Raw genomic sequence first — 20,364 nt, forward strand, 5'->3', positions numbered from 1 at the left:
GGTGGTAGACTGAATGCAGAGTGCCTATAATCAATCATTGGAGAATTACGCCAATAGCCTACTAAATATACACCCTGAACTTGATTACTTTTATTAAACTATGTCTCAGTTATTCCACATTTCATTATTATAAAAAATTGTTTTAAAAAACAACTTGAGGGAGAGGCATTATTTAAGATATCCTTCCACTAGGAGAAGTATTTCCTAGAAGAAAGCAGAGAGAAAGTAGGGAAAAGAAAATTACCATCTTCTCTCCCCAGTTTTGGCTATACATATTGTAAATAAATTTAAAAAAAAAAATCAAACACTTTCTTTTTTTCCACATTCCCAGGACCTGTGAGGTCCCTTTTCTCTCCTCCAGTCTCCATGAACCCAGTTGACTTTCTGATGCAGTTTGTGATCCAATGACTACTTTCCATTACAAAAACTAAATTGGAAAAAATAATTTTTGTAATGGACAGTGAGGTCTGCAAGTGCCCAAAAAGGGCTGCTGGGCTCACAGTGAGGGAAGAGCAGATGAAGATTAATGCTTCCTTAGTCTCCAAAGCTCTTTTCCCTCACTTTCTTGCCTCCATCCACCAACTCCCAACTAAACTTGGTTTCTTAGGACAAGAAACCGAACAAGGCACTAGTTCAGCTTCCACACATAAGCAGTTTGCAGACACCTCCACTGACATGTCTGCTTCTGTAGCTATTTCTAATCACAAACGGAGGGATTTTAGGTTGGTTCAGGTTTTGCTTTTAAACAGGTTACTATTTCATGAGAAATGTCACTGGGTCATTCTTTCCGCATCACTGGAGGAAGGCCTTCCCCCAAAAGATGGGTTTTGCACTGTTTCCAAATGTCAGACATATCCAGATTTCTTATAGTACGGGGTTCCAACATCACGGACTACCTGCAATGAAACTGCTCTACCCTGGCCCCAGAGAAGTATCCCTGAAGGGCCACATATTCCTATCCAGTAGATAGATTAATTGCCTTTGTGTAAGGGCTTTGAAAATGAGGATCAGGCACTTGAACTGAGCCCATAATAGAACAGGGAGCCAGCAGAGCGTAGGAGGTATGTGTATATAATACATCAGCTCAGTGTATGTGATGTCTCTGGTGACTAGTGCCATACACTCTACTACTGTCTCCTGGGTAAAAGTTCTCCTTTAGCTCAAGTGGTGCTTTTGGCACTGAAGGTCTATGGTTCAAACCTCACTGACAACTATTGTATCTGTACAAACGGGCAGTTGTGTTTTGTTACAAGAACTCTTCAAAATAACAAAAAGCTTGGATCCAGAGGTAAAAGTAAGCCGGTGCGCCGTACCGGGGCGGCCTGGCTTCCCCTGGCGGCAATTTAAAGGGCCTGGGGCTCCCAGCAGCGGCTGGAGCCCCAGGCCCTTTAAATTGCCGCCAGAGCCCCGCTACCGCTTCCCCAGGGCTCCGGCAGCAGGGCTCTGGTGGCGATTTAAAGGGTCCAGGGCTCCACCCGCTGCTGGGAGCCCCAGGCCCTTTAAATCGTTCCCAGAGCCCTGGGGTAGCGGCGGTGGGGCTCCGGTGGCTATTTAAAGGGTCTGGGGCTGCGGCAGCCACTACTCCCCGGCCCTTAAAATAGCCGCCGGAGCCCCACCTCCACCTCCCCAGGGCTCCGGCAGCTGGGGGCTCGGGCAGTGATTTAAAGGGCCCGGGGCTCCGGCTGCCGCTACCGCCCCGGGCCTTTTAAATCCTCCCCGGAGCCTGCCTGAGTCCTGGTGTAGTGGCGGCGGGGCACCGGCAGCGATTTAAAGGGCCAGGGTCTCAGCCGCCGCTACCGCCCTGGGCCCTTTAACTTGCTGCCGGAGCCCCGCCGCCGCTACCCCAGAGCTCTGGCAGCAGTGCTCCGAGGACGATTTAAAGGACCCGGGGCGGTAGCGGCAGCCGGAGCCCCGGGCCCTTTAAATCACTGCCCGAGCCCCCGGCTGCCATGGCTACCCCGGGGCTCCGGCAGCGGGGCTCGGGTGGCGATTTAAAGGGCCTGGGGCTCCCACTGACGCTACCCTCCAGGGCCCTTTAAATTGCCACCCGAGCCCCGCTGCTGGAGCCCTGGGGTAGCGGTGGCGGGGCTCGGGTGGTGATTTAAAGGGCCAGGGGCTTCCGGCTGCCACTACTGCAATGGAGCCCCGGGCCCTTTAAAGCTCTGCCAGAGGCCGGGGCCCTGGGGTAGCAGCGGCAGCCGGGAGCCCCCTCCGATGGTGATTTAAAGGGCCTGGGGCTCTGCTGCAGCAGCTGGAGCCCCGGGCCCTTTAAATCACCCCCGGGGCTCCCAGCCGCCTCTGCAGCTGGTAGCTCCTGCGGTGATTTAAAGGGCCCGGGGCTCCTAGCTGCTGCTACCACAGCCCCGGGCCCTTTAAATCCTGATTTAAAGCGCCTGGGGATTTAAAGGCCCCGACTCTTCCAGTAGAGGCCACACCTCTTCCGGCCAAGGCCCCGCCCCTCCTAAGGACTCTGGAGTTCCGGTAAGTCCTTTAAATTACTTTCACCCCTGCTTGGACCTTTTAAAAAGTAATAATCTGCTATTATGTAGGAGAACATTTAGTTGAAGCTTTTAGCTGGCACAGTATTCACAACAGCAGATTAGTACAGAGAGGAGCAGAGCAGAGACTAAGGCTAAATACACTGCAGAGCTTGCAGCTGCACCACTGTAGCACTACTAGTGCAGACGCTCTAAGCCGATGGGAGAGAACTCTCCCGTGGACTTAATTACTTTGCAAGCTGTGGAGGCTATGTCGGCGGGAGAAGCTCTCACACTCACATAGCCCTGTCCACACCAGCACTTAGGTCGGTGTAATTTACATCACTCGAAAGGAGGCTTATTCACACCCCGAGTGACATAATTTATACCAATTTAAGCTGTAGCGTGTACATAGCCTAACTCAGTCCTGTGTTGGCAGCAGAAAATTGGAAGGATACTTAGCCCTGGAGGTAGGGAGTACCTTTCATTACAACTCACTGACCACTTTGGCTCGGGGCAGCATAGATTTTAAGGATGCACAAATAATCTGGAAAATGATGGGAAACTCAGACCTATCTTCACTGCCCTTAGCAAAAGACTATTAATTCAAGTTGTTCCCTCTATCACAAAATCTATCTGGGTCTCATAAAAAAACACAATGTAAATGTAATCCATCTGCATTAAAATGTTTTGAAATAAATAGATTTGGAGGACTCTTAAGAAGCTTCATTGAACAGGGTATTGCAAAGCTAAACGAGAAAATCAAATAGGGATAATAGAAAGCTATAAAATCATTGTGATGTCGAAAATGTATTTTGGAGTTTGATTGCTGTAAATAGCTCATGTTATACTAGACTGTAATGTTACAATCTACCCTGAGTAAGAAGAGGAGCACTGTCGTGCACCTGAGCAGGGCCGAGCATGGAGCAAGAGAATATCTTGCTTACTCCTCTTTGCAGCTAAATAAAGGCTGTGACGATCTAGCCCTTTGATCTTATTGTACACTAAATACATTGCACAGGAGAGAGAGCAAGTTTTTTAAATCATCACCTAATGTTTTCTGAATGCTCCTTATTCATTGTGTATGTTAATATTTAAAAAAAAAAAAACCTACCTTATTTTGACAGATCTGGTGGACTGATCTAGAATGAGCATCTGGTATCACTGCTGCACTGCAGCCTGCATTGAGGTCAAAAACTTCTAATGTTCGGTTGCTACCAGCTGCAAGTATAATATCTGTAACCTCTGTGAGTTAAAGTTCAAACAACACAAACAGATCTAATGGAGACAAGAGCAAAAAAAAATACCGATGTTTTAATAACATCTAGTTTTATAAATTACTTGATTCATAAATATATACTAAATGTCCATAAGCAGAATACCCGTACCGATCAAAAATAGGCACAAATATATACATACTTCAATTGAAACAAACTCCTTAACTATTTCAACAGCCAGATTCTTACTAGCAAATAGGCCAAAGTATGTCAGCAGCCTGCAAGAAAATTGATTTTTTTAAATACAATACTACATGTGTGTGGAATAGGATTATTCACTTGTGGCTTTGCCAAGCATAAAATGGTCATCCCAAATTCTTGCTAATAGAATCTATAGAATACATCACTATATAGGCATATATAATAGCAACATTTATATAGTATTTTGGGGGAGGGGAAGTTGCCTCCAAACATTTTTAAAACATCAAATTTATTCTCACAATAGCCCAGTGAGGTAGCGAAGTACTATTACTGCCATTTTACAGATGGGAAAGCTGAAGCAGAGTTGTGAAGTGATTTAAGCAAGGTCAGTGTCAGAAATCAGATTATAAGTAAAATATTCCTGAGTCCACATACATTAAGGGTAATTAACCAGTGAAATAATTTACCAAGGGTCATGGTGGATTATCAATCACTGACAATTTTTGAATCAAGATTGGATATTTTTCTAAAAGATCGGCTCTAAGAATTATTTTGGAGAAGGTCTATGGCCTGTGTTATACAGGAGGTCAGATTAGATGCTCATAGAGGTCCCTTGTGGCCTTGGAATCTGACATTTTTAAGGCAACAATTCTTTCATAAAAATATAAAATAATTTTACTCTAAGTATTATTGATTTATTTGGTGGTCATGCCTAGGGATTCCAGTCATGGAGCAGGACCTCACTGTGCTAGTTGCTATATACAAACATATAATATTATAAAACAGTCCCTGCCTCAAAGAATTTACAATCTAAATACATGAATCTGCTAGGCTGGAGTCCAACAAGACTACTATGAAAAATTACATTAGTATTATAATTGTAGAAAAAGATACTAGCTATAGAGTTCATGCCAACTTTTTAACTTGAATATTTCCATGCCATTCAGCCTAAAATACTGTACAGAAACAATAATTATCCAGGACCCAGGATACAAGAGTAGAAATCATTTATTGCTGAAAGGCTGGTAATCTCCACAGTAGAAGCCATGGGGAATTTCTGTACTGATTTGCAAATGCTCTTCTGTTTATATCTGCAAAAGATACGAGATTAATGTACTATTTAGCAAAAAGAGTCATAATTTATGACCAAAAGTAAACTTCTAGTGAAACATCTGGAAGCCAAGATCCCCTTTTTATTACCAGACAAAGCCACAGTAATATAAAGGTTCAGCTAAAAAACAATTTAGTTGGAAGACTCATAGTAGGAAAAAACATGTATACACCTAAAGTAGGCATGAGTACTTTTTGCTCTAATGTACTGATGTTCAACTTTCCACCTACTTAAAATCAAAATAATTCAGCCTTCATCCACAAGGTGTTAAGAGTAAATCTTCCAATTATAATGATTATGCAAGTAGAAATATCAATAGATATGGTGCTGTATTTCACGTGCTGCTTATGAGGGAGAAGAGAAAATGGATGAGAAAACAAACAAACCCTACCTTTTTTGACCCCCGGCACGGTACTAGAGATCTATTCTGAAAGGTTTTTAAAAAAAATTGGTTGAGGTCTCATAATGTATCCAAATGCAGACTGGTCAGGAAAGATATCAAGTTTTAGCAACAGGCACTCTGTTTGCTCTGCCATGGTTCAGGTAAAACACTGTTCACGGGTGAATTCAGTACTCCATGAGATAGAGTGGTAAACATGGAACAAACAAATCCCGTGAGCTGAGTCTGGAGAAACAGGCACAGATATCTTCCCTCCCCAACATGCATGAACAATAGATAAAGGACCTGTTCCAAATCCCACTGAAGTCAATGGAAGTCTTTCCATTGACTCCAATGAGAACTGGATCAGGCTCGAAGAGTAGAATACTCTTTCCCCAACAACTGGAAGGGAAAGCAACAAAAGTTAATTGAAAAGAAAAAAAAAGAAGAATCCATCCCAGATGAGAGGCCCCAGCACATTCAGGAGGCACTGTGGTCACACAGAGGAACCGTATATAATTTTTTTCCTCTCCACTTTCAGGGACAGAACGCTAGCTTTGCTCTGGGAAGAATGGCTGTGATGGTGTATAGGATTTTGTGGAGAGTTAGTCAGAGCACTGATTGGAGGGATGAGGAGGTTGGAATGACAGAGTGCAATTGTGAGGAGTAGAGGAAAGGAAACTTTTTAGTGCTTGACTGCAGATGGAAAGGAAGATTATACAAAATGAGGGATATGACTATGAAAGAGGAGGTGACTTCAGAAAACTGACTGCAGTTAGCAGATAGAAAGGATCCACAGGAGCTTAGTATTCCTTGCATAAAGTAAGGGGTATTCTGGAAGTGATACATATTTCATTTGGAACAAAATGTTTTGTGTTTTTATTTAAAATTTTATTCACCTGATAATCCTAGAGCAGGATAAGAATTCATTAAAAGGAAAGAAAAAATATTTCTGTTTCAGCATCACAACTGAGCAGAGGAAATTAAAACTAAGTCCAACAGTAAGAACCTCACCACCACTCTGCCCACTTTGTGTTGGGTCAAACAGTCACAGAGGTGTAAAGGGGCCCGAAAAGCCCTGGTTGAAGTTTGGGGAGGATACACCTGTTGGAGGCACTGTGGAAGACAGCCAAAAGGCTGCCTTCCAAGGACTTCATCACAAGCACACAATGCTGAAGCCCTTAAGGCAACCTGGGATGTTTTCGTAATTTAAATTGACCCCCCCAGGACTGTCTAAATTATGCCACCACGGTCCTCTCCAGCCCCCAGAGCAGCCCAGGATTAGGATGATGCAAACATGGCTTAAAGCTTACTGCCACCACATACCCCAGCCTCTTAGGATATGTCTACACTAGAAACATAAATTGACCTATATTAGGTTGACTTACAGCCACCACAGTAATTACTGCGGTGGTGCATGTCCACACTACCCTCCTTGGGTCGGTGGTGCGCATCCTCACCAGGAGCATTTCCACTAATCTAAGAGGGGCAGTGTGGGGAATTGAGAGCCCAGTCTCTCAGCTCCTCTGGCAGCTTCCTGCCGGAAGCCTTGTTACCCCACCGGCTCCCGGCGGGCTGCCCTCCCCCTCCACTTCCCGTTCCCTGCTGGGAGAAGGGTCCAGCTGCCCAGACTTCTCACCCTGACTCCCAGCCGGGAGCAGGGTCCATTCTTGTCTGGGCCCCCAGCCGAGAGTCGGGTCCAGCTGCCCGGGCTTCTTGCCCCAGCTCCCAGCAGGGTCCATTCTCACCCCGGCTCCCAACCAGGAGTGGGGTCCAGCCACCCAGCTCTCCAGGGGAGTGGGAGACAGCTGGGCTTTAGATGTCCGGCTTGCTTATCAATTTCACGGCTCCTGCCAACAGTCAATGTAAGGAATGCAGTGTCTACACAGACACTGTACACCACTACCTCGATATAACGCGACCCGATATAACACGAATTCGGATATAACGTGGTAAAACCGTGCTCCGGGGGGGGGCGGGGCTGCGCACTCCGGCGGATCAAAGCAAGTTCAATATAACGCAGTTTCACCTATAACGCGGTAAGATTTTTTGGCTCCCGAGGACAGCGTTATATCGAGGTAGAGGTGTATCATCCTAACTACACCAACATAAGCCTTACACCTCTCATGGAGGTGGATTTATGTCAGTGCAGTAGGGCTCTTACATCGGGGGGAGGAAGACTGTAGTGTAGACACTAACATAATTAGGTCAACATAAGCTGCCTTATGTCAACCTGTGTAGTGTAGACCAGTAGCTCTCAACCTTTCCAGACTACTGTACCCCTTTCAGGAGTCTCATTAGTCTTGCATACCCCCAGTCTCACCTCACTTAAACTACTTGCTTACAAAATCAGAAATAAAAATACAAAAGTGTCACAGCACGCTATTACTGAAATGTTTTACTTTCTCATTTTTACCATATAATTATAAATCAATTGGAATATAAATATTGTACTTGCATTTCAGTGTATATTTGAGCAGTATATTTCAGTTTTTAGACCAAAATGTTTGATTACATAATAATTCGTTTTACAACCTCCTCTCTGCTTCACACTTTATTTTGGGGATGCCCATGAACACATCATCACACACTATCTGTGGTTAGGTGGCAGCCATATTCAAACTAGCCCAGTCAATAACACAATGTTTTATATTTTTAAAGGATTACACACACACACACACACACACACACACACACTTGGATGTAAACTGAACTTCTTATCTTGTGAAGAGTTTACTGGGGTGTCAAACGGCAAAGCTCTGAGGCTGCGTGCATCACATCATAGTTTGGCCTATCACTTACATTCAGATATTTCACAACCAAGTCTAACTGAATCCCACAGTCCTGGTTTGTTAGGTCTCACCCTCAAGCATCTTGGAGAGGGTGGCAGGCCTGTGCTCCACACACTCATTTCCCTTCAGTGAAAAAGGCACTAGAATTCACACCCCCAAAGGCACTCGTGGAGCTCTCTTCTTCCCTAGATCTCTTAGCACGTGACTGGGTCTAGCACTGCTTTGATTAAAACCCTGCCATCACTTCTTGGGGGCCATGTGGTTTACATCGTTAGACCCAGCACCCATGGAGTTTTGCTATTCACTTTTGAATACAACTGTAGGCCCTCTCCATTTTCTGCAGACGTGCAACTCTCAATATTTTTATCAGGTACAGGCCTCCTGGTGATATGATCTGAAATGTCATCAAATGAACATGCAGAGACTTCTCTTGCGTGTTCCATTAACTCAAGAGAGACTTTCCTTTCAGTATCTTCTGTTTCATTACCTACATGACTAGTAACAGAGCCCTGCGCTAGAGGGATGTATTCTTAGCTATATCTCTGCATATTCAATTTAGTGACTTGCTTGGCCCTTCTAGTTTTAAATCCTTTCTGTTTGATGTCGCATTATCTACTAGCATGGATGACTGCTTAGATTTTTAACAACTGCATCTTTCAAACACTTCCAGTTTTAGTTCCAGGGAGTCTCTTGCCAATCCAATCAATGGCAATCCATAGTAAACAAATTCACTTGGGGAAATAAGAAATCCAGGGTTAAGCAATCAACTTTACAAAGGCCATGACAAAAGGGAGGATTGGATTTACTAATATTAAGCACTATTACCGAGCTTGTCAGAAATCGGATTTACTGAACAACAACAAACCCTAATAAGTACTGGGTAGAGAGCTAGAACAAGCTTATTTTTGTGCAGTTGATCCCCTGGGTATCCTGTTGAACATAAACTCTTCTGAAGTACCTGAACTCAACATTTTGCTATTTATCAGCATTTTAAGGACTTTTCTTAGCTTGAAACACTTAGCATGGAATTCTGCCTATCCATGTACAGCATGTGCTGGTACAGCTTGTTTGCAGTGTTGTTGTAATCATGTTGGTCCCAGAACGAGAGAGACAAGGTGGGTGAGATAGTATCTTTTATTGGATGAACTTCTGTTAAGTCTGTGAAGCTCAAAAGCTTGTCTCTTCCACCAACAGAAGTTGGTCCAGTAAAAGATATTACCTCACACACTTTCTCTCCAATACAGCTTGACATTCTAAAATGTCAGAGAACATGTTCCATAGTTTGTTCACTTATTAGGTACATACTGCTACTATGAATAAGTGCTAAAATAAATGATATACATATTAATAGTTCACAGTCATTTGAATAGTGTTTTTATCTCATTTTGAATTCCTTACATACTGTTGATTCCGTTCTTTAAAAGGTATGTCAGGCTGACTGCAAAATTGAGAAGAAAAAAAAAAAGAAAAAAAAAGTGTCTGCTTCACATTCTTTAAATGGACTGAATGCATGTAAGGATGTGAAGCATTACAATCTGAAAACAAATTAAAATTAATGGCAGATAGTGAATTTTCACTGCTTTTACCAGCAGTTATGTATGCTGACATGAGGAAATTTAACTAAATGGTAACATCAGAGTGTGTAAAGGAAGTTGTCGATAAAAAGGATGATTTTGCATTTAATCATAGATGCAGTAGTCAGGCCATCTGGATTCTACTCCTACGATTGCAACAAACCTCTTGTGTGACATTTGCAAAGAAGGCTCTCTCTGACTCACTTCTCTCATTTAAAAAATACTTACCCACTTCACAGGGATATTGTGATGTTTATTCTTTAACGCTTACAGAACTCTTTGACACTCTTGTTTGGAAGGCCCCACAGAATGGGAAAAGTATTAAGATTGTTATTACTATTTATTATTGTATTGTCTTTACCTCTAAAAAATGAGAGAATCCATTGGCCATCCAGATTGCATTACCCTGCTCTTCTAATTAAAGGATTAAAGCATTCTTTATGGTTCCTTCTAGACTTCTTGAATCTGTTCCAACAAGCATTTTTCCAAACGCAGAGCATGGAATGAGAGTTGTGAGAAACAAAAGAAGTGACACTGTGCTTTATAAAAGTAAAAATGCCATAAAATGGACTGGGCGGAAGCCATAAAGAAAATGTCAAAGCAAATTAAACTTTTTTAAAATACCGGGGGTTTTTTGGTAATAAAGAACAACTTGCCCTTAGAATAATTTTAGGTTTTTTTAATAATGTCAACAATTTCAAGTTTGTCCTTTTTAGCACTACAAAAAATAACCCCAGGAAATTAATGGCATGGTGCTGGGAGTTGGCGTTGCTCTGTTAAGTGATACTAATTTAATGGATACCTGCAGCATCGAGAGGAAACTATTTGAACAAAAATAGAGATATCTAGATATCGTACAGTTATCCTACAACATAATTGCTTCGTAGAGTCTGAGTAAGTCCACAAAAATACTAAGAAAATCAATTCATTAAACAAGCTTAGAGTTACAAAATAAAGCTGTAGTCATTTGGATCTGAAATATCAGGATTGGAATTTCTATAGCATCTCATTTTAGGATCAAAAAATGGACTTACAAAGGTAGGTAAGGAGTATTACCCCCATTTTACAGAAAGGAAGACTAAGGCACAGAACATTTAAGTTACTTGTCTGAAGTCATACAATCGATCACTGGCAGAATTAGGAACAGAACTCAAGTTTCCTTATTCCCTGTTCTCCACTATAACCACTAGAAGACCATGCTGCAGGGTAAACACTGCAGAACGCGAGATGTTTATAGTGTGGGTTCTGAGATGTTGTGGAAAGCTGAGGAAAATACATTTACTTACAAAGCTAAAAAATATTCTTTATTTCATTAAAGTTAATAGAAACCAATGTAAAACAGATAATAATTCTTGGCATTTTGTAGTCCTTGGTTCCTAAAACTGTGGAAAAAGGTGCAACTACACTTTCTGTTCAGACAGCTGGCAGCAAGTCTAAATTCATACAAATAAGGATCACAGCAATCTCCATCAAGGAGAGGGGATAGAGTTACTATTACTCTGGCCACTCCTAAAAATGATGGAAAGTAGGGAATCACAAGTGCTCGGGAATTGAGTGCTTAATTCTAAGCAGACATCTATACTTTGTTCAAAGTAGGAATTAATCTCTGTTGTCAATCTACTGTTCAAAGTCAGACTAGATCATAATAATGGTCCCTTCCGACTTTAAGATATATGAATCTAAAGTCTATATTTTCAAAAACAGGTTTTTTAGACATAAACCTTTTTTTTAAAAAATTAAAGGTAATTGTTTATTTTAGCTCTGTGTTTTGGTACTGTAGATTATAGTTTTAGAGTTCCAATGTGCATTTACTAGCCCTATGCCTCAATTCAGGAAAGTATTCCTGTTCAAGAGAGCACCTAAGCATGTCTTAAGTCCCAGTGAAGATGATGGGATGGACTTAAGCACATGCTTACCGTGAACTGGAGCCACAGGGCCAATGAAGTTATGACAGTTTCCCCAATTTAGGAGCTTACATGCTTACTATTAACTCACAGTAGTAAGCACTATATCCATACTCTTTTGCCCTTAATTCTTTCCTATCCCTGCCCCAAAATCTACAGTACCACTATAAAACAAAATAAATAATCTTAAAGCTTTTTTTTTTTGTTAAAAGAGCCGTTTGCCTAAACATTTTTTTAAAGTTTAAAAAAATAGAAATGAAAAATAATAGAAAGGAAATTGCAGAATAGTGGTGACATAAAAACATAAAGATCAAAGATGAATTTTTAGAATTTTATGGGTGCACAAAAGTATTGCTGTAAACTAGCAACAGTGAACGGAAAACATGTAGTAATGGGAGATTGGGAGGGTGTGAAGTTTCAGTTGTAAATTAAAAGATTAACAGGAAGTCAGTGGCATTTCTGTATAATTGGGTCAGTTCAAGTGAGAGAATGACCTGTAACAGTGGGGAGACTTGAGAAAAGGACTAAGAGAAGGCAAGAACTAGAAAAACAGGGTAATGGGGGAGGAGTAGGTGGATATAGTAGAACAGGCCTACAGAAGAATGGAGGAAATCCATGCAGAAGTTTCAAGACTAAGAAAACAATATTTGAATTGTATGTGGTGACAGAAAGCCAGTGAAAGTGATTGAAGTGATATGGTTGCTTTCCTGCTCTGGCAAATGAAGTTTGGCTACCTCTGAAGTTCAGAAAATATTTAGGAAGACCATAAAAAAGTTAGTTGCAATAACTGTAATGAGAAGTAATTAAGGCATGAATACATATTTCAGCAGAGGCAACAGAATGTAAGGAGCAGTTTCAGAAGTTTAACGACAATAGTAGTAGTAACCTTTGCCTCTGATAATACATTCTTGATCAAAAAACTTTTGGGACAGGATTAATTTTCATTCTGTGATGCCCGGACAAAGATATATGTAAGATTACTTTTGTTAAAATAATACAAAGCACCTACTGATAGAATACTTCCACTGTTCCATTAATGGAAATGTTTACCAACCGTTTTAGGTCATCCTTGCTCGTGTCAAGATAGTAACTTAGCAGATGAAATTCAGCTCCACAACACAGCAATATAAATGTATCTATGTAATAAAACTGTGCAAAGCGTATAGATTTATGGAACATCTCCTTGCCCTGAAATGCAAAGTGAATAATTATTAATAGAATCTATATAATATATACTATATAATTTTTTCCAGGAAATTTATAGCACTAAGATATAACAGGTTAACTGAGTAAAGATATGCCCTTTTCGTTGACAATACTTACTCATCCCAAGGTCTACTCTTTTTTTTGTTTAAATTAGTTGGCACCAACGTTAATAACATCTGTAGTCAGTTAAATCTAATATAATCTGGTTTAACATATTAAACTTCCATTTTTTTAAAATCAGAATTCAGGGACAGACTGAAATTAAACATGGTATTACAGACTAGAGCCAATAAAAGTATGAAGAATTATATAGTGAATAAAGCCAAAACTTCCAGAAGTTTGGGTGCCTCAATTTTTGGTTATATAACTTGAGACATGCAAGGCCTGACTTGCAAAGGTGCTGTGTACCCATCGTTCTCACTGGTGTCAGAGCTGTAAGTACTCAGCAACTCAAAGTCAGACAACATGCCAACTCTCGCAAATTTATCCCGAAAGACATGCTTTCCAAGTAAAATTAAGCCTCTCTCATGATCAGCCATGGCTGGAAAAAAAATCCTGACATTGTAGAGTTCAATCACTGAGATCATGAGTGAGGCTTAATTTTACTTAGAAATGAGTGACAGTCTGCCCCAGGAATCTGCTCCCCTGCCAGCCTGGGAAGTGGGAGAGGGGACCCCACTACAGCCACCCCAGGCCTGAGGAGGGTGAAGAACCCTAAAAGGAGCAGAAGTGAGGCTGAACTATGGCCTGGGAGCTGTACGGGGGCTGAAGTGAAGAGGATGGGGGCTCATGAGGTGGGGAGGCTGTACTGATGGTGGGTTCTGGGCAGATGGGGTGAGTGCTGGGATGGTGAACTGAGGTTGGTGGAGCAGTGGGCCTGAACTGATGGGGTGATGATGATGGAGGCCTAGGAACTGAACTGAGAGGGGGCTGAATTGAGGGGGGTTGGATTAATTGCAGGGCAGGAGAGTGGCAGATGTCAGGGTGAGAGCTCCTGCAAACAGGGGCCAAAATCACCTTATCCAGTACATGTGGGAGAGTGGGCAACACTAATTGTCATATGCACACACTCTGGAGATGGGCGGGGGGGGGGGTTCAAAAATCCAGAGACTGACCTAAAAAACCCAATATAGTCTTTTTTTTTAAAAAAATTGGCCAATCTGATGATTTTTGGTGGTCTGACTCATGATTTTTCATATGTTGAAGTTGGTAATACTGAGTCAAGCACTGTGTGTCCTAAGCTGGGCTCCCACAAGAGAGTTTTGGGTACTGATAATATGCAGAACAGGGCCTACTATGTGTCTAACTGACATGAGTTACTCATTACCAGAAATAGGGCAGGTTCTGTATTGCGGACTGACCAGATCCTTAATGTTCTGTCTTCTGATGCAGAAACTAACCACCTCTTGTCATGACTCCAGCCAACAGAGTTAATTGCACCATCATGACCTAACAAAAATAATAATGGAAATATCAGAAAATCTATTTCTCACATTCATCCGGAGATAACATATTGATTGGATATAATTATTCAGCATTTTAAAAATAGCTTTTAGATATAGGCTTCAAAGAGTTTGATTTAAATCAGTAAACATCAATCCTTGCTGATTTTTCTCTCCACCCAAAAACAGATGAAAAATGTCTTTCATTAATAATCCAAATTCACAATGGTAAAAAGGTATCCTATAAAATGTAACAATTTGATACTTTTCCAACTGGCGCACATTTTGCTGCCAATGCTATCAGGGAATTAGTGAGAAAATAATATAAAATAATACATGTTTTATTCCTGATTTTATTACATAGTTGATTTTTACATGGTCATTTTTATTTACTCAAAATTTGAAATAGTATCTGAATATTTTTAAATTCCTGCAATATCAACGTCAATTAACACTAAAGAAATACTTCTATGTAAAAATCACTGTCCATCAAAACTAATGAAAAAATAAAAATGAAATCCTTTCAAGCCTCTATATACGTTAGCAACAATGGGGCATTTGGAGATCTTTACTTGTGAGATAATGATAAACTAAGCAGAGCGGAGTTTTCGCCTATGGCAAGACTTGGTTATTGTACCAGTTTGATGATTTATCTTTTAAAGATCTAAAGACTTCTTTTGCATATAAAATACCATTAGGATTTTCAAAAAGCTCATAAAGGTAATTTGTCTTGGAACATAAAATACTTTCTGAAGTTTGATTCAATTTGTTCCATAAGATCAACAGCAGTTTTATTTGTCTCACTGAAAATCAGGTTTACAATTTTAGCTCTTGATATTAGGCACATTTGTAAAAAATCCTCTGGCCACATAAATATGGATGTGAAGCCAGGTCATATGAAGTAATTGTTTTGGTATGGCTGAGTCAACACATTGTCATATTGTGCAAGGGTTGATTTAAAAAAAAATAGATTTGCTTCAGACATTGGGTTTTCACTGTGATGTGTCTAAAAAGAAAAATGCAAATGAGAAACACTGAATTGCCTGTAAATATACTATTGCCAATATATAATTAATCTTGCATAATATGTTGCTAAAATAGAGACTGCACAGTTTGTTTGCTTAAAATCAACCCATTCAGATAGGTAATTTAGCAGCGGATCAGACTAATATTAGTCAAATTGTAGCACAAAACTTCCCCAGAAAATAGAACTGCAATGAACCTTTTTAATGTCAGGCTTCCAAAGTCAGAGAATGCTATTCTCTGATTAATCAGCCTCTATGACCACTTACCCTTAGGACTCACCCCCATCCCCAGCAAAAGGTTGAACACCACCAAACTTACAGTACTGAAACCAGAGTATAAGTAGTATGGTTGATTCCCTTTCCTGGACCTTTGCAGTTCCACTAGGACCTGTAAGAGTTTTGCTGATGAAAGGTCTCAGCCTAAAAAGAACTCTAACTCTAGGAGGGTGATACTTCCATTGTCATTTACGGTCTTCAGGCTCTGAATCAGGCTCTCTTTTACAAAGTTATCCAAATAATGGAAAGCTTAGAAGCAAAGGGCCTCCATTTTCAAAATGTTGTGAACCTCACTGTTTGGATGCTTAATGTAAGGCGTTTGGAACCTGATTATCAGAGGTGCTGTGTGTCAAAAATTCCAGCTGAAGTCAATAGGGCTGTTAGGAGGACAGTTGAAAGGAGTATGTCAAGAAGGCACGGTATCTGTGACCTGGAGGAGTGTGGCATTGGAAGGTGGTTGTAAAATGGTTTAGGCACCCTTGCATTTGCCTCAGCCATCTGAAGTGCTACCAGACACTTTGTCAGACAAGGTTTGATTCTACAGAACACAACCCCACCACCACCATCAAGATCAACAATTACAAAAGAACCTCCCTCTTAATTCACCTACAGATTATGGTAGCCCTAAATCAAATTTTGTGAAGTCAATAGAAAGGAGACTTGAGTTTTACCTTCAAGGAAATTTCTTTACTAAAGTATATAGGCAATACTACATCAAAGAAAAGAACCATGAATAGTTAGTTATATGTATCATATTTTAATGGAATTTGACCTGAAGGCAAAATATCCATTTAAATACTATTAAATGGTTTCCAGATTCCAACTCTGAGAAGATGTAGGCCTTACAATGGTACAATTTTATATTTTTATTGCTAGCAATTTGTTGTTATAACCACAAGGAAATAAGTGGCTTCCACTGTAGAGACAGTCCTACAGCAGCTGCTAACTATTAAGAAAATATTTCATAAAAGAGATAGTTATTGATTGCAGATCGTAGTTTACAATAGCTATAACCCCTCATCAACAAACAGTTTATGGAAGAAGCAGCCTTTTTTAGTTTGGTTTGAGGCTGTTAAAATAAGAGAGTTAGCTACTATGAAGACAGCAGTTCAAAATTCAGGCACACTATACTGAAATCAATTCGTTAATTGATAATTTCTAATTTAGAATATATTTGTCCTGCTAATAATTGCATACAATTCAAAGAAAAAGGTTACATAAAAGCCAATTATCATGTTTTGTTAATCTTATTTCCCTATAAGAAATTTGTTGAATTTCAGTTGACATTTAAAGTTCCTATGCTGCCCCCTCGTGCACATTTTTATAATTCAGTCAACTGCAGTTCTGCCTGGAACAGATCTTTATATTACTTTAATTACCCTGTGGTGTTGTACTGTTGCAGCATGTAACAAGAAAAAACTGTAGTTAAGGTTTTCAGTGATAAAGTGGATCAATATAAACTGGTTTATAAATTATAGTATTTAGATTGTAAACTTTTCAGGTCAGGGACTCAGAACATCTTTACCTGTCAACCGCCTAATATATCTTGAGTTTTGTTGTACTTTATTATTTGTATAATAATCAACACAATAATTAAGGTAGAGAAGACACTTCCATTTTATGTCCGTATCACAGTGCAATAACTTTCACACCCAAAACAATGATACCCCTTCAGGTAAAATTTCAAAGCCAGTACTTATTCTCAGAACAAAGGAAGCGTTTTGTATTGTTTAGTTTTTAAAATTTTGTAAAGTTCTATTCCGGTACTTGAGTTATCTGTGTAAAAAGTAAAAAATACAGTATAACACAACTCCCATTTTCCAAAAATGGCAGGGCACATGAGAAACCTTAGGAAAATCTGAGGGTTGGAAAACTGCAGGAGCTATCCAGGACACTTACATTTTCTGCAATCTAGGTCCCTGAACCCCAGAGCACAGTAAAGAAGAGGCCAACTGGCTTCAAAAGAGTCTTCACTCAGGGCTCCCCAATCCTAAGGCACATTGAATAGGATGATAGCTGGCTTTGTAGAGTGATTGGCTTCAAAAGAGCCATGCTACCTGTAACCCTTTTAAAGCTGACCAGCATACTCTTCGCCTCGCTCTAAGAGCTGTGGCACCTAGAAGTAAATCTGAATAGGAATGTAGTCCAACTACAGGCGATAAAAACAAGTTTAATTTAAACCAGGAGTTCCAGTTCTGGATTTTGGTATATAAGGGCTGTAATGCTCCTCCATGATGATGTAGTACAAAAAGGTGTTTTCGACCAGTCAAAAAATATGTCCAGATGCTTTCTTGGCACTCAAATAACTTAACAGCTGCTGCTGGTTTTTTTTTAAATTGAAGTTTAAACTTGCCATGAATTTGCATTCTCAATGAGAACTAGTGCCTTTGACAAAAAAATGAAGTTGTAAACATATTAATCTGGTGCTCCAAATAGCAGCACAGTTGTTAGAAAGTAAGTAGGAAATCAATACAGGATTTCCTGATATTCTGAGATGTGCAGAAGGGAAGGGGGAAAACAAACAAACAAAACAAAACAAAACACAGATCTGGTGCTATACAGTTGAAATGTTTGATCTCATACTATTATTATTTATATTTCAGTAGCACATAGATGCTCTAAGCAGGGATCAGGCCCTATTTTACTAGAGGCTTTATAAACGTATTTAAGAGATCATCCCAGTATAAAAGGCATTCACAGTCTAGATTAATGATAAAAAGCTGAAGTAAATAACACAGATAGGCATATGCCACAGGATAAACAATAACAAGCACATTTTTGTGTAGACTAACTATGCCCACAGTGTAGTTTGCCATCTACCTCGCTATTTCAAATAGCAATGTTCTGAATGCATCTTAAGAAAGGATTTAAAGATAGATACGATTTACAAATCTTTTCAGTGTGTATCATATATAAAGGCTGGAAAGGGATAAAGAGAAAAAATATTTGTGGAAGAAGTAACTGGCAAGGTGGTGAAGGCTGAGAACACTGATTGGGCAAAGACAGCTGTAACAATACAATAAGGTAACAGACTAAATCATCTTAAAAGTGAGGACAAGAAACATCAGATACAAATGCCTTCTGTTAGAAACAACACCCCCCTCCTATCAAAGCTTATTTTTTAATGAAAACTCTGGCACAACTGTAATTATGGTGCTAGCACCATTCCACTATAAACAAACATATGCCTTTGAGAAGGCTTTTAAATTAGCATGAAGAGGGATTATTCGGTGTACACTAGTTTAGAGGTTACATCTGCAATCTAGATTTAAAGAACAAATCGATTTGGTCTTTTGCTTTATAGACAATGCCTGTTTTTAAGAAAGAGGGGAGCATACTATTAAAAAAATCTTATTCCATAGTTTTTAGCATAACTGCATATTATCTAATGTTTTATTGGAAAGGAAAAACCCTTTAACTTAAAAAAAAAAAAAATCACAAAAACAGAAATACGTAAGTGAAAACTTAATGACTTTCTAACTGATTCACTACTACCTGACATCACTCTGGAGGGTAAATCTCTTGGCGTTGTCAACAGCTTTTGCTACTTGGGTTCTATGATCAGTAGGAATCTTGACCTTCAGACTGAATTGATTAACAGAATTGGAAAAGGAGCTAAGAATTTCAGGCTTTTACAGAAACACGCATGGAATAACTGCAAACTATCGACAAAGGTGAAGATGCAAATTTATGAGACTTGTGTGCTTTCATCTTTGCTTTATAGTTCAGAAATGTGGACTACATATGCTAGGCACATCAGGAGACTGAATAGCTTCCATATGAGATACCTGTGCAAGATCCTGAAAATAAAGTGGGAAGACAAAATACCAAACACAGAGATGCTAGAGCACACAGGACTGACACACTTACAGTAAATGACAGTAGAACCTCAGAGTTACAGACACCTCGGGAATGGAGGTTGTCCGTAACTCTGAAATGTCCATAACTCCAAACAAGACGTTATGGACTTCAGCCACTGGAGGGAGGGGGGAGAGGCTGCAGCCACAGAGGGAGAGGTGGTCAGGGCTTCTGACCCTCAGGAGCACCAGGACTCAGGGCTTTAGAGCTGGGGGGAGTGCTGAGGCTCGGGGCTTCAGCCCCAGGGGGGTGCCAGGACTCAGGGCACCCCATGGCTCCACTCCCGGTTTCAGCCAAGGGAGGCAGGCACGCCGGGACTCAGGGCTTTAGCTACAGGGGGAGTGCTGGGGCTGAAACCGGCACCCCCTGCAGGGAAGAAGCCAGGAACGAGGCTGCGGGGCTGAAGCCCCGAGTCCTGGCGCCCCCCCACAAGACTGAAACCAGGAACGGAGCCGCAGGGGTGAAGCCGGTGACCAGTAAGTCCAGAACTCTGGTGTTCATATCTTTGAGGTTCTATTGTACTAACAAGAGGAGGAGGTTGCAATGGCTCGGTCATGTCAGGAGAATGGGAGGAGACTGTATCCCCAAGAATATTTTGTACAGAGAGATTCAAGACAGCTCTAGAAAGCAGGGCCGCCCTTTATGGCAGTACCAAAACGTGTGCAAAAGTGATATGAAGTTGTTCAACATCAATGTAGAAAGCTAGGAGGAGCATGCAGAATCCTGTCCAATCTGGAGGGAATATCTGGCACTGGGTGCAGCTCAACATGAAGCAGCTTTGATCCAGAGGATGGAAGCAAAGTGAGAAAGAAGAACGCAGTGTACTGTAATCTTGGACTCCAACTCAGACAAGACATGGATCTGTGAAATTTGTAACAAACAGTATCGCTCTAGAATAGGGC

At 40.6% G+C, this 20,364-nt stretch overlaps 1 protein-coding gene across 1 annotated transcript in view; it reads right to left on the reverse strand.

Annotated features, from left to right (window-relative positions):
* The window catches only part of WDR27 (WD repeat domain 27), a 110,879-nt gene that overhangs the window by 35,291 nt on the left and 55,224 nt on the right, over positions 1–20,364 (reverse strand). The window contains exons 17-20 of the mRNA XM_065401452.1: positions 14,189–14,310; positions 12,710–12,843; positions 4,889–4,986; positions 3,592–3,713 (exon numbers count right to left, since the gene is read on the reverse strand). Coding sequence (XP_065257524.1) covers positions 3,592–3,713; positions 4,889–4,986; positions 12,710–12,843; positions 14,189–14,310 — 476 coding nt within the window. The remainder of the gene's footprint in view (positions 1–3,591; positions 3,714–4,888; positions 4,987–12,709; positions 12,844–14,188; positions 14,311–20,364) is intronic.

Source organism: Emys orbicularis, chromosome 3 (assembly GCF_028017835.1).
Source record: "Emys orbicularis isolate rEmyOrb1 chromosome 3, rEmyOrb1.hap1, whole genome shotgun sequence".
In the NCBI taxonomy this organism is placed as follows: Eukaryota; Metazoa; Chordata; order Testudines; family Emydidae; genus Emys; species Emys orbicularis.